The sequence below is a fragment of the Piliocolobus tephrosceles genome, chromosome 21 (genome assembly GCF_002776525.5).
Source record: "Piliocolobus tephrosceles isolate RC106 chromosome 21, ASM277652v3, whole genome shotgun sequence".
Taxonomy (NCBI): domain Eukaryota; kingdom Metazoa; phylum Chordata; class Mammalia; order Primates; family Cercopithecidae; genus Piliocolobus; species Piliocolobus tephrosceles.
Window position 1 is genome coordinate 46227307 of NC_045454.1, and position 13937 is coordinate 46241243.

The following is a 13937-nucleotide window of genomic DNA, read 5'->3' on the forward strand; positions in this document are numbered from 1 at the left end:
ATATAGATATAGATATAGATATAGATATAGATATAGATATAGATATATTATAATACTGGAGAGGAGTGGTGTTATTTTGGGAGAGCCAGGCAGCCCTGGCGACTCACTATCCCCTCCCAATATGTAACCCAGCTGTCTTACTCCTCCACTTTCCTCCTTAGGCCAGGCTGGGGGTGACCCACCTGTGATGAGCTCAATGCCCAGTAGAGGTGTACCGGGGAGCCCACCAGCATCTGCACCCAGTCATGGGAGGAAAATCGTGGTTTTACTATGCAGCTTCAGGACAAGCCCTCCGGGAACCAACCTGCAAACCATATGGCCGCTCCGGAGCCCCCAGCCCAGCCCCACTGGAAGGGCTCGCGGTTAAGGCAAGGATTCTGGTGAATACGGTCTAAATAGAATGAGAAGAGGGACTGCGAACCGAGAAACTGAGGCAAGGCCCGGGGCAGGAGGGTGGAGGCTAAGGGGGAGGGGCAGGACTTCTCAGATGCCTGTTTACCAGGCGCTCCCCTCCCTTCCTCCGCCCAATTTCTGCGGGTGGTCAAGCCTGGCTGGGGGCTGGGAAGGTGGAGACTGCACTGGTGGCGCCCTAAGGGGCCTCACCCACAAGGCAGGGGTCGGAGCACGTGGGGTCCCGGACGTCTTGAGGGGGGCCGCTGGGGAGCGAGGTCCCTGCACCACCTCCCCCCACCCCAGCCCCCTCTATCATCCCGGGGCGGGACCAAGGGGCGGAGCGGGAGGGTGACCGGCCGTGACGCGTGCCCCGCCCGCTCATATAGCTGCTCCCGGGGGCGCAGGGACCGTGCTCCGCCGTCTCCGCCGCATCTTCCACCCGCGCCGCCGCCGCAGCTCCCCGCGCTCGCGCCACCGCCGCCGCGTCCACCCTCAGCGCCTCCGCCATGCGGGAGATCGTGCACCTGCAGGCCGGCCAGTGCGGCAACCAGATCGGGGCCAAGGTGCGCGGGGGACGGGGCTCGGGGAGGAAGCAGCGACCCCGGGGAGCGGCGCGGGGTCGGTCCCCGGAGCACCCCCCAACCTGGGAGCCTTTGGAGAGGAATGAGGTCCCCAGGAGGCCAGCGCGCCCCAGGGGCCGTGGGGGAAGGGTCGCGGGGTGGGGGTGGCAGGGCCAGACTGGGAACAAAGAGGCTGCGGAGAGTGGGAGCTAGCCTTCTGTCCGCCTGTCACAGCTGGGCCCACAGCTGGGCCACTGTCCCCTCCTCACGCACAAAGAACCCCCATGCCTCCCCCGGGCTGCAGCCTGGGTGCGCTGGCACCAGCCGGCCCCGCTGGGTGCTGACTCGGCTGCACCCCGCCCCCACCGCTCCTTCTTGCTGCCTCATCCTCGCCCCGACACCATGCCTCTAGGTCCCGCGTTCACCTTGCTGGGGGAGAGGTGGCAGCTAGGGAGGTAGTTGGGGGCTGGCGGTACTCTTCCGCCTGGCCACCGGCTTCCCCTCTCTCAACTCTTCGACCACCTCTCTCTCTAGTTTTGGGAGGTTATCAGTGACGAACATGGCATCGACCCCACAGGCACATACCATGGGGACAGTGACCTGCAATTGGAGAGGATCAACGTGTACTACAACGAGGCCACAGGTAGGGCGAAGGAGGCACCTTCCAGGTGGGGAGGGGCAGCTGGGAGGGAACAGGATGCTACCGGGTGCCTGTGGTTCCTGGCACGCAGCAAACTGCCCTCCATCTGTTTCCCTGCAGGAGGAAATTATGTCCCCAGAGCGGTGCTGGTGGACCTGGAACCCGGCACCATGGACTCCGTCCGCTCCGGCCCCTTCGGTCAGATCTTTCGGCCGGACAACTTCGTGTTTGGTGAGTCCCCCAGCAGGGAGCAGAGGCTGAAAACCCCCTTATTCCTGCAAACACCACTGAGTCAACAGCCACCACCGGAGCCCACAGACCAGAGAGGGGTTGGACAGGGCACCAGCCACCAGCCCTGCATCCAGGGCTGTGATGGGGGACACTCGGGCCACTGTGAGAGCCCTGGAGAGGGTGGATACAGAGAGGGGTTCAGGGAAGGCTTCCTGGAGGAGGTGGCATTTTAATTCAACAGTCTGAACCGGAACCAGACTGCATGGGTGCACATCCCAATTCTGCCACTTCATGCATTCAACAAATGGTGAGCACTTACTGCATACCAGGCCTGTTCTAGAAGTTGGAGATACAGGGAAGAATCAAATAGACAGAGCTCCCTCTCTGCCCCATTGCAGCTCACATTCTGGTGGAAGGTGATAGGCCACAAAGGAGATAAATAAGTAAAGCTCGGTCAGGGGTTGATTCAGATGGATAACTTAGGATGGGCTCCTCAGCCTTTCTGAGCCTCAAAATCCTCATTTTTTTTTTTTTTTTTTTTTTTCAGACAAGGTCTGTCTGTCCTGCTGTCACCCAGGCTAGAGTGCAGTGGCATGATCGCGGCTCACTGTCGCCTCCACCTCCGGGCACACGTGGTCCTCTTGCCTCAGTCTCCCAAGTAACTGGGACTACAGCACACCACCACATCCAGCTAATTTTTTAGTCTTTGTAGAGAGGTGGGTCTCTGTGTTGCCCAGGCTAGTCTCAAACTCCTGGACTCAAACGATCCACCCAACTCAGCTGTGCTGGGATTACAAGCATGAGCCACTTTGCCCAGCCTCCTCGTCTTTAAAACAGGGATTTCACTGGGCATGGTGGCTCATGCCTGTAAACCCAGGACTTTGGGCTAAGTCAGGAGGAGAGCTTGAGGCCAGGAGTTCGAGACCAGCCTGGGCACCATGGTGAGACCCCCGTCTCTACAAAAAGAAAAAAATTCTAATTAGCTGAGTGAGGTGGTATGCACCTGCAGCCACAGCTACTCGTGAGGCTAAGGTAGGAGGAGCACTTGAGCTTGGGAGGTCGAGGCTGCCGTGACCTATGATGGTGCCACTGCACTCCAGCCTGAACGATGGCGTGAGACCCCACCTCTAAAAAAGATCAAATAAAACAGGGATTCTAAAATGCTAACTATTAGAATAGTGAGGCTTAGGGTGGGCACAGTGGCTCACACCTATAATCCCAGCACATTGGGAGGCCGAGGTGGGTAGATCACCTGGGGTCGGGAGTTTGAGACCAGCCTGACCAACATGGAGAAACCCCATCTCTACTAAAAATAAAAAATTAGCCAGGCATGGTGACAGATGCCTGTAATCCCAGTTGCTTGGGAGGCTGAGGCAGGAGAATTGCTTGAACCCAGGAGGCAGAGGTTGTGGTGAGCCAAGATCACGACACTGCACTCCAGCCTGGGCGAGAGCGAAACTCCGTCTCCAAAAAAAAAAAAAAAAGTGAGGCCTAAAGCCTAAAAGAATTTAGAACAATGCCTGACACAGAGAAAGAGGTAAATAAGCATTTGTCATTGTTTTCATTACTATCTGCAGTCTAGAATGTGAGTAGGATTTGGACTAGCCAAAGGGCATTGAAGGGAGGAAAGATGTTGAAGACGGAGGGAACAGCATATGTGAAGACAGTGAGGTGTCCACACCCTGGGACAATCCTTCCAGGGAAGCTTTCTTGGCTCCAGCTGGCTGCATGTCCCTACCCTGGCCTCAGGCCCTGGCTCCACCCGCCTCCAATACTCCCAGCATCTAAGATGTGCTAAATGCAGGACCTGTCCTACCTCTCTGAATCTTTTCCTCAACTTCGCCTCTTGCTTCCATTTTACAGGTGAGAAAACAGGCACAGAGACAATAGGTCACATGCAGAAAGTCACACCGCAAGCCAGTGAGGCTGCCAGGAGCCAGAGGGTCTGACTACTAGGTCCACATTTTGTTTTGTTTTGTTTTTTGAGACGGAGTCTCCGTTGCCCAGGCTGGAGTGGGCAGTGGGAGTGCAGTGACGTAACCTCCACCTTCCCAATTCAAGCGATTCTCCTGCCTCCCGAGTAGCTGGGACTACAGGCACGTGCCACCACACCTAGCTAATTTTTTTGTATTTTTAATAGAGACGGGATTTCACCATGTTGGCCAGGCTAGTCTCAAACACCTGACCTCAGGTGATCCGCCTGCCTCTGCTTCCCAAAGTGCTGGGCTTACAGCCGTGAGCAATCGCGTCCGGTCTGAGTCCACACTTTTGATGCTCCTCCCACCCCCTGGCCACCCAGAGGCCATAGATTCTCTTGGCCCAGCTGCAAGCCCTCTGTGGTCCTCCTGAAATCACTCACACCCTTTGGCCAATCTCATTTCATCTTGATTTCCCCCAGCCATTTCCCAAGGACCTATTATGGGTCACGGTCACAGAACTGCATCATTATGTTTTGAAATCTTCCAACAGATCAGAGAGGGGAAGTCACTCGTCCAAGGTCACACAGCTTGTCTTGTCAGTCCCGAGAAGCTGGAGTCTAAACCACCAGGCTGGGGAGGAGGAGGGTGGGGGTGACCAGAGATGGCTTCTCTGAGGATGTGGCATTGAGCTGAGACCTGAAGGAGGTGAGGAAAAAGTCATGTGACTACCTGGTGGGAAAGCCTAGGCAGCTGGAGCAACTAGTACAAAGGCCCCAGGGCAGGACCACACCTGGAAAGTTGGAGAAACAACCGTGGCTGAAGCAGAGTGAGGGAGGGGATGGGACAGGTCCGGCAGTGCCTTGCGGCCTGCAGGGAGGATTTGGGCTTTGACCCCAAGGCAGGTGGGAGCCCTGGAGGGCTATAGGCAGAGGAGGGACAGAACTTAACTCAGGTGCCCTCAGGTGTCATCTTGTGGGTACTGTGGAAAGGACAGACTGGGGGATGAGGATAGGAGCCAGGGGACCAGGATAGAGGGAACTGAACTTATCCAGGAGGGCAATGCTGGAGCTGAACCAAGTTGGAGACAGACAAAGGGTGAAAGAAAACGTTAGCTGTTCACAGTAATACTGGCCAATATTCTTTTTTTTCTTTCGAGACGGAGTCTCACTCTGTCGCCCAGGCTGGAGTCCAATGGCTCTGTCTCAGCTCACTACAAGCTCCACCTTCCAGGTTCACGCCATTCTCCTGCCTCAGCCTCCCAAGTAGCTGGGACTACAGGCGCCCGCCACCACATCCGGCTAATTTTTTTCTGTTGTTAGTAGAGACGCGGTTTTACGTGTTAGCCAGGATGGTCTCGATCTCCTGACCTCACGATCCACCAGCCTCGGCCTCCCAAAGTGCTGGGATTACAGGCGTGAGCCATCGCGCCCGGCCAATATTCTAATACTGATTCTTTTCCTCCTGGAGCTTGCATTCCACGGTGAGCTTGCAGACAACACGATTAACAAGAAAACACAAGCCAAATGTGGTGGCTCATGCCTGTAATCCCAGCACTTTGGGAGGCCATGGCAGGTGGATTTCTCTAGCTCAAGAGTTGAAGACCAGCCTGGGCAACGTGACGAAACCCCACCTCTACAAAAAACTAAAAACAAAAAAATTAGCCAGATCTGGTAGCATAAGCCTGTAGTCCCAGCTACTCAGAAGACTGAGGCAGGAGATCACTTGAACCTGGGAGGTCAAGGCTGCCGTGAGCCACGATTGCACCACTGTACTCCAGCCTGGGCAGCACACCAAGACCTTGCCTGGAAATGATAATAATAACGTTAATTATTAATCTTTTTATTGTTTACTTATTTTAGAGACAGGGTCTTGCTCTGGCTGCCAGGCTGGAGTGCAGTGGTATGATCATAGCTCACTGCAGCCTCCAACTCCTGGGCTCAAGCAATCTCCCACCTCAGCCTCCCTAGTTACTGGTACTATAGGCGTGCCACCACCATGACTGGCTAATTTGTGTGTGTATATATATATATGTTTTTAGAGACAGGGTCTCACTATGTTGCCCAGGCTAGTCTTGAACTGCTGAACTCAAGCAAAGCAATCCTCCCACCTCGGCCTCCCAAAGTGTTGGGATTATAGGCTTAAGCCACTGTGCCCAGTCTTGGTTTTTTTGTTTGTTTGTTTGTTTGTTTTTTGGTTTTTTTTGGTGGTGGGGGGCAGGAGGGTGTTTTGTGTGTGTGTGTTTTTGAGATGGAGTCTCACTCCGTCGCCCAGGCTGGAGTGCTGTGGCTCGTTCTCGGCTCACCGCAGCCTCCTCCCAGGTTCAAGCGTTTCTCTTGCCTCAGCCTCCCCAGTAGCTGGGACTACAGGCCCCTGCCACAACGCCTGGCTAATTGTTATTATTTTTGATAGCTACTGGTATTCAACTACTAGAATACTAGTAGTAGGAATACAACTACTAGTATTCCTCCAGGTGATGGAGAGACAGGGTCGAGGGTGGGGGCTCCCCATAACTGCCTGCGCTTTGTCCCCTCCCCTTCCCTCTCCAGGCCAATCCGGAGCCGGCAACAACTGGGCAAAGGGGCACTACACGGAGGGCGCGGAGCTGGTGGACGCTGTCCTGGATGTAGTCCGGAAGGAGGCCGAGAGCTGCGACTGCCTTCAGGGCTTCCAGCTGACCCACTCGCTGGGAGGTGGCACGGGGTCTGGGATGGGCACGCTGCTCATTAGTAAGATCCGCGAGGAGTTCCCGGACCGCATCATGAACACCTTCAGCGTGGTGCCCTCGCCCAAAGTGTCGGACACGGTGGTGGAGCCCTACAACGCCACGCTGTCCGTGCACCAGCTGGTGGAGAATACGGATGAGACCTACTGCATCGACAACGAGGCGCTCTACGACATCTGCTTCCGCACCCTCAAGCTGACCACCCCCACCTACGGGGACCTCAACCACTTGGTGTCGGCCACCATGAGCGGGGTCACCACCTGCCTGCGCTTCCCGGGCCAGCTGAACGCCGACCTGCGCAAGCTGGCCGTCAACATGGTCCCCTTTCCTCGCCTGCACTTCTTCATGCCCGGCTTTGCGCCCCTGACCAGCCGGGGCAGCCAGCAGTACCGGGCCCTGACGGTGCCTGAGCTCACCCAGCAGATGTTCGATGCCAAGAACATGATGGCCGCGTGTGATCCACGCCACGGCCGCTACCTGACCGTGGCCGCCGTGTTCCGGGGCCGCATGTCCATGAAGGAGGTGGACGAGCAGATGCTGAGCGTGCAGAGCAAGAACAGCAGCTACTTCGTGGAGTGGATCCCCAACAACGTGAAGACGGCGGTGTGCGACATCCCGCCCCGCGGCCTGAAGATGGCCGCGACCTTCATCGGCAACAGCACGGCCATCCAGGAGCTGTTCAAGCGCATCTCGGAGCAGTTCACGGCCATGTTCCGGCGCAAGGCCTTCCTGCACTGGTACACGGGCGAGGGCATGGACGAGATGGAGTTCACCGAGGCCGAGAGCAACATGAATGACCTGGTATCTGAGTACCAGCAGTATCAGGATGCCACTGCGGAGGAGGGCGAGTTCGAGGAGGAGGCCGAGGAGGAGGTGGCCTAGGCTGCTCCCATGGCTTCCCATCTTTCCCCTTGAGGCTTCTGACCTTTGACCCCCCAGACCCCCCACCTCTGACCCCTGGAACCCCACTTTCCTTCCAAGCCTGACTCCCCGCGACCCTAAGACTTGGCCCTGACCCTAACAATACCTTTGGAGCTCGCTTTACTTCTGGCTACTTCATCTCCAACCCTGGCTCCCCTTTGACCCTTAACCCTAATTTATCTTTGACCCTCTTGAGCTCTTCCAACCTTGACATTCCCAGGAGGAGCCCGGCTTCACCCTTCTGACTCTGGGAACGCGCCTTTAACTTTGCGGGCCCTCCTTCACCCCTGACCTCTGCTTCACCTTTGACACCTGCCCCCCATGAATCCCATTTTACCTCTAGACCTAGAAGTTCTGGTTTATGTTTGACCCCTCCCTCTGAGCTGCACTTCACCTCTGACCTTGCCTCACCTTTAACCCCGTCACCTGAGCCCCAGCTCCTACCTCTGACCTCAACTTCTCTTTGACCTCTGAATCCCCTCTGACCCCAACTTCTCTTTCACCCCCATGAGTCCCATTTTACCTCTACACCTTAAGTCCTGGTTTGCATTGGACCCCTCCCTCCGAGCTGCAATTCACCTTTGAACTTGCCTCACCTTTCACTCCCCACAGCCCCAGCTCCTACCTCTGACCCCAGCTTCTCCTGGCTCCCACAGGCCCCATATGCATCCTCCCTGCCTCACTCCCCTCAGCCCCTGCCGACCCTAGCTTATCTGGAAGAGAAACAAGGCCCGGTGCCTGTGAGGAAGAGAGGTTGCCCCTGCCCTCCCTCTGCCTTGCCCTCAATAAATAAATTGATTGTTGTCCTGGATGTTTCTGCCGAATTCCTCTTGCCTCTCTTAGAGCAAATGCCGGCTTTTCTCTACAGGATGGAGGAGGGTACCGATGACATCTCATCTCTGGGTGGGGAGGGATCAGACAGGCCAGGTTAGGCCACCCACTAATGCTGAGGTGTTGACTAAGCCATTTGCCCTCTCTGTGCCTCAGTCTTCCCACCTGTAAAATGGGATCATGTGTTTTTCCCCCAGGATCCTCTCACAACTGTTACAGGAATAGGGTCCCGATCCAGACCCCAAGAGAGGGTTCTTCGACCTTACACAAGAAATAATTCAGGGCAAGTCCATAAAGTAAAAGCACATTTATTAAGAAAGTAAAGGAGCCGGGCACAGTGGCTCACACCTGTAATCCAACACTTTGGGAGGCCAAAGCAGGCGAATCACCTGAGGACAGGAGAGACCAATCTGGTCAACATGGCAAAACCCCGTCTCTACTAAAAATAAAAAAATTCGCCAGGCGTGGTGGTGGGCGCTTGTAGTCTCAGGTACTCCAGAGGCTGAGGCAGGAGAATGGCTTGAACCTGGGAGGCAGAGGGGTTGCAGTGAGCCAAGATCACGCCACTGCACTCCTGCCTGGCGACAGAGTGACACTCTGTCTCAAAAATAATAAATAAAGGAGCCAGGGGCAGTGGCTCACGCCTGTAACCCCAACACTTTGGGAGGCCGAGGTGGGCGGATCACCTGAGGCCAGGAGAGACCAGCCTGACCAACATGGTGAAACTCCATCTCTACTAAAAATACAAAAATTAGCTGGGCGTGGTGGCAGGCACCTGTAGTTCCAGCTACTTGGGAGGCTGAAGCAGGAAAATCAGTTGAACCTAGCGGGCAGAGGTTGCAGTGAGCCAAGATCACCCCACTGCACTCCAGCCTGGCGGACAGAGCAAGACTTTCAAAAAAAAATCAATAGCTACTCCATAGACAGAGCAGCCCCGAGAGCTGCTGGTTGCCCATTTTTATGGTTATTTCTTGATGATACGCTAAATGAGGGGTGGATTATTCATGTCTCCCTTTTTAGACCATAGAGGGCCTTGCCATGGCATCTGTAAACTGTCCTGGCACTGGTGGGAGTGCAGCAGTGAGGACAACCAGAGGTCACTCTCGCGGCCATCTTGGTTTTGGTGGGTTTTGGCCGACTTCTTTATTGCAACCTGTTTTATCAGCAAGGTCTTGATGACCTGTATCTCATGCCAATCTCATGCTGTGACTTAGAATGCCTTAACAACCTGGGAATGCAGCCCAGTAGGTCTCAGGTCTCAGCCTCATTTTACCAAGCTCCTATTCAAGATGGAGTTGTTCTGGTTCACACGTCTCTGACACACCCACCCCGGAATTGTTCGTGAGGATTTAAGGAGATCTCAGGGGCACAGAGTGGGTGCTTGGTGGCAGAGGTACTGCTGTTCTCTGTGCAGCACCTTGCAAATATGGAAGGCAGGAAAGGGAATCTCTAGGGAAGGGTGCCAGGAAGATGGCAGCCTCAGCTGGCACCCAAGTGGCAATCCTGCCAGAGTAACAACACGGCTCACCCACATGAAGCTCTTCCGTGTGCCTGACTCATGCCTCATTTCATGCAAGCCTCACACCAACCCTGGAAGGCCGGAGCTTCTATCCCTTCCAAGCTAAGGTGTAGAGACAGAAAAGCGTATCAGTTAGCTTTTGCTGTGTAACAAACAATCCCCCAAAACTTAGTGGCTTAAGACAAAAACAGGTATTTATTTTGCTCCCAAATCTGTAATTTGAGCAAGGATTGGTGAGGCAGTTCATTTAGGCTCCCCATAACATCAGCCAGAGCATCTTAGCTGGAGGTAGAGGGATCTATTTCCAAGGTGGCGCACAACTGACTGGCCAGGTGGTGCCAATTATCAGCTGGGGGCTCAGCAGGAGTAAGGAGAACAAAGGCCTTAGTGTCTCTCCATGTAGGTCTCTCCATAGTCTGCTTGAGCTTCCTCACAACATGGCCACTGGGTTCCCCCACAGCAAACATCCCAAGAGAGCAGGACAGAAGTAAATGCAAAAGAAAAATGGATTGCATCTTTATGACATAGCTTCAGAAGTCATACAGTGTCACTTATTCAGGACTCATCATCAAGGGAAGTCACTAAGCCTTGTTCATATTCAAGGGGATGAGGTATAGACTCCAACTCTTTTCTTTTTGAGACAGGATCTCACTCTGTCACCCAGGCTAGAGTGCAGTGGTGTGATCATGGCTCATTGAAACCTCAAACTCCTGGGCTCAAGCTATCCTCCCTCCTCAGCCTCCAGAGTGGCTAGGACTACAGACATGTGCCACCACATCTGGCTAACTTTTTCTTATTGTTAGTAGAGATTAGAGATAGGGTCTTACCATGTGGCCCAGGCTAGTCTCCTGCCTCAGCCTCCCAAAGTGCTGGGATTACAGGCATGAGCCACCACACCTGGCCCATACTCCAGCTGTTTTGTTTTGTTTTGTTAGAGTTTCACCCTTGTCACTCAGGCTGGAGTGCAATGGCACAATCTTGGTTCACTGCAACCTCCGCCTCCTGGGCTCAAGCAATTATCTAGCCTCAGCCTCCTGAGTAGCTGGGATTACAGGCACCCGCCACCACACCCAGCTAATTTTTGTATGTTTAGTAGAGATGGGGTTTCTTCATGTTGACCAGGCTGGTCTCAAACTCCTGACCTCAGGTGATCCACCCACCTTGGCCTCCCAAAGTGCTGGGATTACAGGCGTGTTCCACCATGCCCAGCCCACACTCCAGCTCTTCGTGGTAGAGTGGCAAGATTCTAGAAGAGCGTGTAGGGAGAGCAATAGAACCATGGCCATCTTTAGAAATTACAAATTTTTGGCCAGGTGTGGTGGCTCACTCCTGTAATCCCAAAATTTGGGGAGGCCAAGACAGGCAGATTACTTGAGTCCAGGAGTTTGAGTCCAGTTTGGGCAACATGGCAAAACCCTATCTCTACAAAAAATACAAAATAATAATAACAGCTGGCTATGGTGGTGCACACCTGTAGCCCCAGCTACTCAGCAGGCCAAGGTGGGAGAATCACTCAGGCCCAGGAGGTCAAGGCTGCAGTGGCTGAGCTGTAATTGCACCACTGCACTATAGCCTGGGTGACAGAGAGAGACACTGTGGGAGAAAAGGGAAGGGAAGGGGAGGGGGCTGGGCGTGGTGGCTCATGCCTATAATCCCAACACTTTGGGAGGCTGAGGCGGGCAGATCACAAGTTCAGGAGTTCAAGACCAGCCTGGCCAACATGGTAAAACCCTCTCTCTACTACAGGTACAAAAAATTAGCTGAGCATGGTGGCACACACCTGTAATCCCAGCTACTCAGGAGGCTGAAGAAGGAGAATCGCTTGAACCTGAGAGGTGGAGGTTGCAGTGAGCTGAGATTGCACCATTGCACTCCAGCCTGGGTAACAGAGTGACACTTTGTCTTAACAAAAAGAAAAGAAGGAACAAAAGAAAAGAAAGGAGGGAAGGAAAGAAAGAAGGAAGGAAAGAAGAAGGCAGGAAGACAGGAAAGCAAGATGGAAAGAAGGAAGGAAGGAAGTAGGAAGGGAGGGAAGGAGGAAGGGAGGAAGGGAAGAAGGAAGGAAAAAAGGAAGGTAGGAATAAATTACAATTTGCCACACAAAGTCACTTGCCCATGGTCACATGGCTATTAAACAGCGAGCTGGAATTCAAACCCTACTAGTTGAACTCGAGAACTCTGATACAAGCAGCCGGAGCTCCGTGTGGGGACCATTCTAGGTATATTAAGCAGAAAAGAACTTAATACAAGAATTGATGGTGCTTGCGAAATCACTGGAAGACGCTGAGAGAGTGGGCCGTAGGCTTCTCAAATTTTACTGTGCAAAAGAATCGGTAGAACAACTTGCTAAAGCACAGATTCTTCAGTCCCACCCCCTCACAGTTTCAGATTCAGTAAGTAGGTCCGGGGTGGGGCCCAAGACTCCGCATTTTTAACAAGCTCTCAGGAGATGCTAAAGATGTATGAATAAGACCACAGATCGAGCAGCCCTGGAGTAGGTAGGACCCTTGTGACACCACGAAAATGGGTCACCAAGGAGCAGCTCCCCTATATAGGGAGAAAGGTGGAGAACAAAGAGGCAGTTACCAGAACTACGACCTCGAAATGGGTCCAACAAAGCACACAAATTCATGAAAATAAAATGTATAGCTTCACAATCCTGCTTCTCAGCAAGACATATGCACACGCCCACACTGCCTCGCTTCCACTTTCTAAATCTCTCATGAGCATTTCTCATTGGTAGAACCAATTCTGCATCCAAAAACGGAGCTGCAAAGGCATCTGGGAAATGTAGGGTTTGGAGGAGATTTTTGCAGCCTGTACATTAGGAAGACAAGCCAGGGGCAAGGGTAGGTGAGCGGGGACACGTGGAGAGCCAAGCAGTAATGTCCACCACTCTATGCTAGACCACCAGACCCAGGCTGGAGCCCCAATCTTCTTGCTAGGCCCTGCAGCCAGGAGTAAGGAGAGGCATGAGGCAAGCAGCATGGACATCAGCCCACAGCAACTTCAGCAGGCCCAGCACAGCACAGCACAGCACTGGGTGGTAGACCAGCAATACAAAGGACTTAGGTAGCAGCATAGTGAATAGATCTGGGTTGGATTCCTCCTCTTTCTTTGCACAAGGCACTTAACTACTCAGAAGTATATAGACTTTTTATTTGCTTTTTTTTCTTTTTTCTTTTATTTTTTATTTATTTATTTATTTTTGAGACAGAGTTTCACCCTTGTTGCCCAGGCTGGAGTGCAGTGGTGCGATCTCAGCTCACTGCAATCTCCGCCTCCCAGGTTCAAACGATTCTCCTGCCTCAGCCTCCCAAGTAGCTGGGATTACAGGCCACCGCCACACCTGGCTAATTTTTCTGTGTTTTTAGTAGAGACGGGGTTTCACCATGTTGACCAGGGGCTGGTCTCGAACTCCTGACCTCAGGTGATCAGCCTGCCTTAGCCTCCCAAAGTGCTGAGATTAGGTGTGAACCACCGCACCCAGCCTGGTTTTTTGTTTGTTTGTTTGTTTTGTTGTTTTAAATACTATTTCCCCAAACTTTGATGAGGCAGTTGCTTTGGGGGGGTTCAATTTTTTTTTTTTTTTTTTTTTTTTTTTTGAGTCTCCTTCTGTTACCTAAGCTGGAGCGCAGTGGCACAATCATGGCTCACTGCAGCCTCGACCTCCTGGACTCAAGTGATCCTCCCACTTCAGCCTCCCAAGTAGCTGGGACCACAGGCATGTGTCACCATGCCAGCTAGTGTTTCTGTAGAGATGGTATTTCACCATGATGCCCAGGCTGGTCTCCAGAGGCTGAGGTGGGAGGATCCCTGAGCTCAAGCAATCCACCCGCCTCGGCCTCCCAAAGTGACGGGATTACAAGAGCGAGAAACCACATCCGGCCGGCCAAGTATAAGTTTTTGTCTGTCTGTTTTTGAGACAGTCTCTCTCTATTGCCAGGAGAGCAGTGGCATGATCACAATTCAGTTGCAGACTTGACCTTCTGGACTCAAGTAATTCTCCCACCTCAGCCTCCTGAGTAGTTGGAACTACAGGCGTGCACCACCACACCCAGCTAATTTTTTTTTTTTTTTTTTTTTTTTTTGAGATGGAGTCTGACTCTGTCGCCCAGGCTGGAGTGCCATGGCATGATCTCGGCTCACTGCAACCTCCACCTCCCAGGTTCAAGCGATTCTCCTGCCTCAACCTCCCGAG

The 13937-nt window shown here is 53.4% G+C and overlaps 1 protein-coding gene across 1 annotated transcript; it reads left to right on the forward strand.

Annotated features, from left to right (window-relative positions):
• Window positions 1–543: 543 nt before the first annotated feature.
• On the forward strand, window positions 544–8197 carry TUBB4A (tubulin beta 4A class IVa). The gene is made up of 4 exons (XM_023186795.3): window positions 544–956; window positions 1488–1596; window positions 1714–1824; window positions 6290–8197. The coding sequence occupies exons 1-4, from the start codon at window positions 900–902 to the stop codon at window positions 7345–7347; spliced, it is 1335 nt and encodes a 444-aa protein (XP_023042563.1). The 5' UTR covers window positions 544–899; the 3' UTR covers window positions 7348–8197.
• Window positions 8198–13937: the final 5740 nt, after the last annotated feature.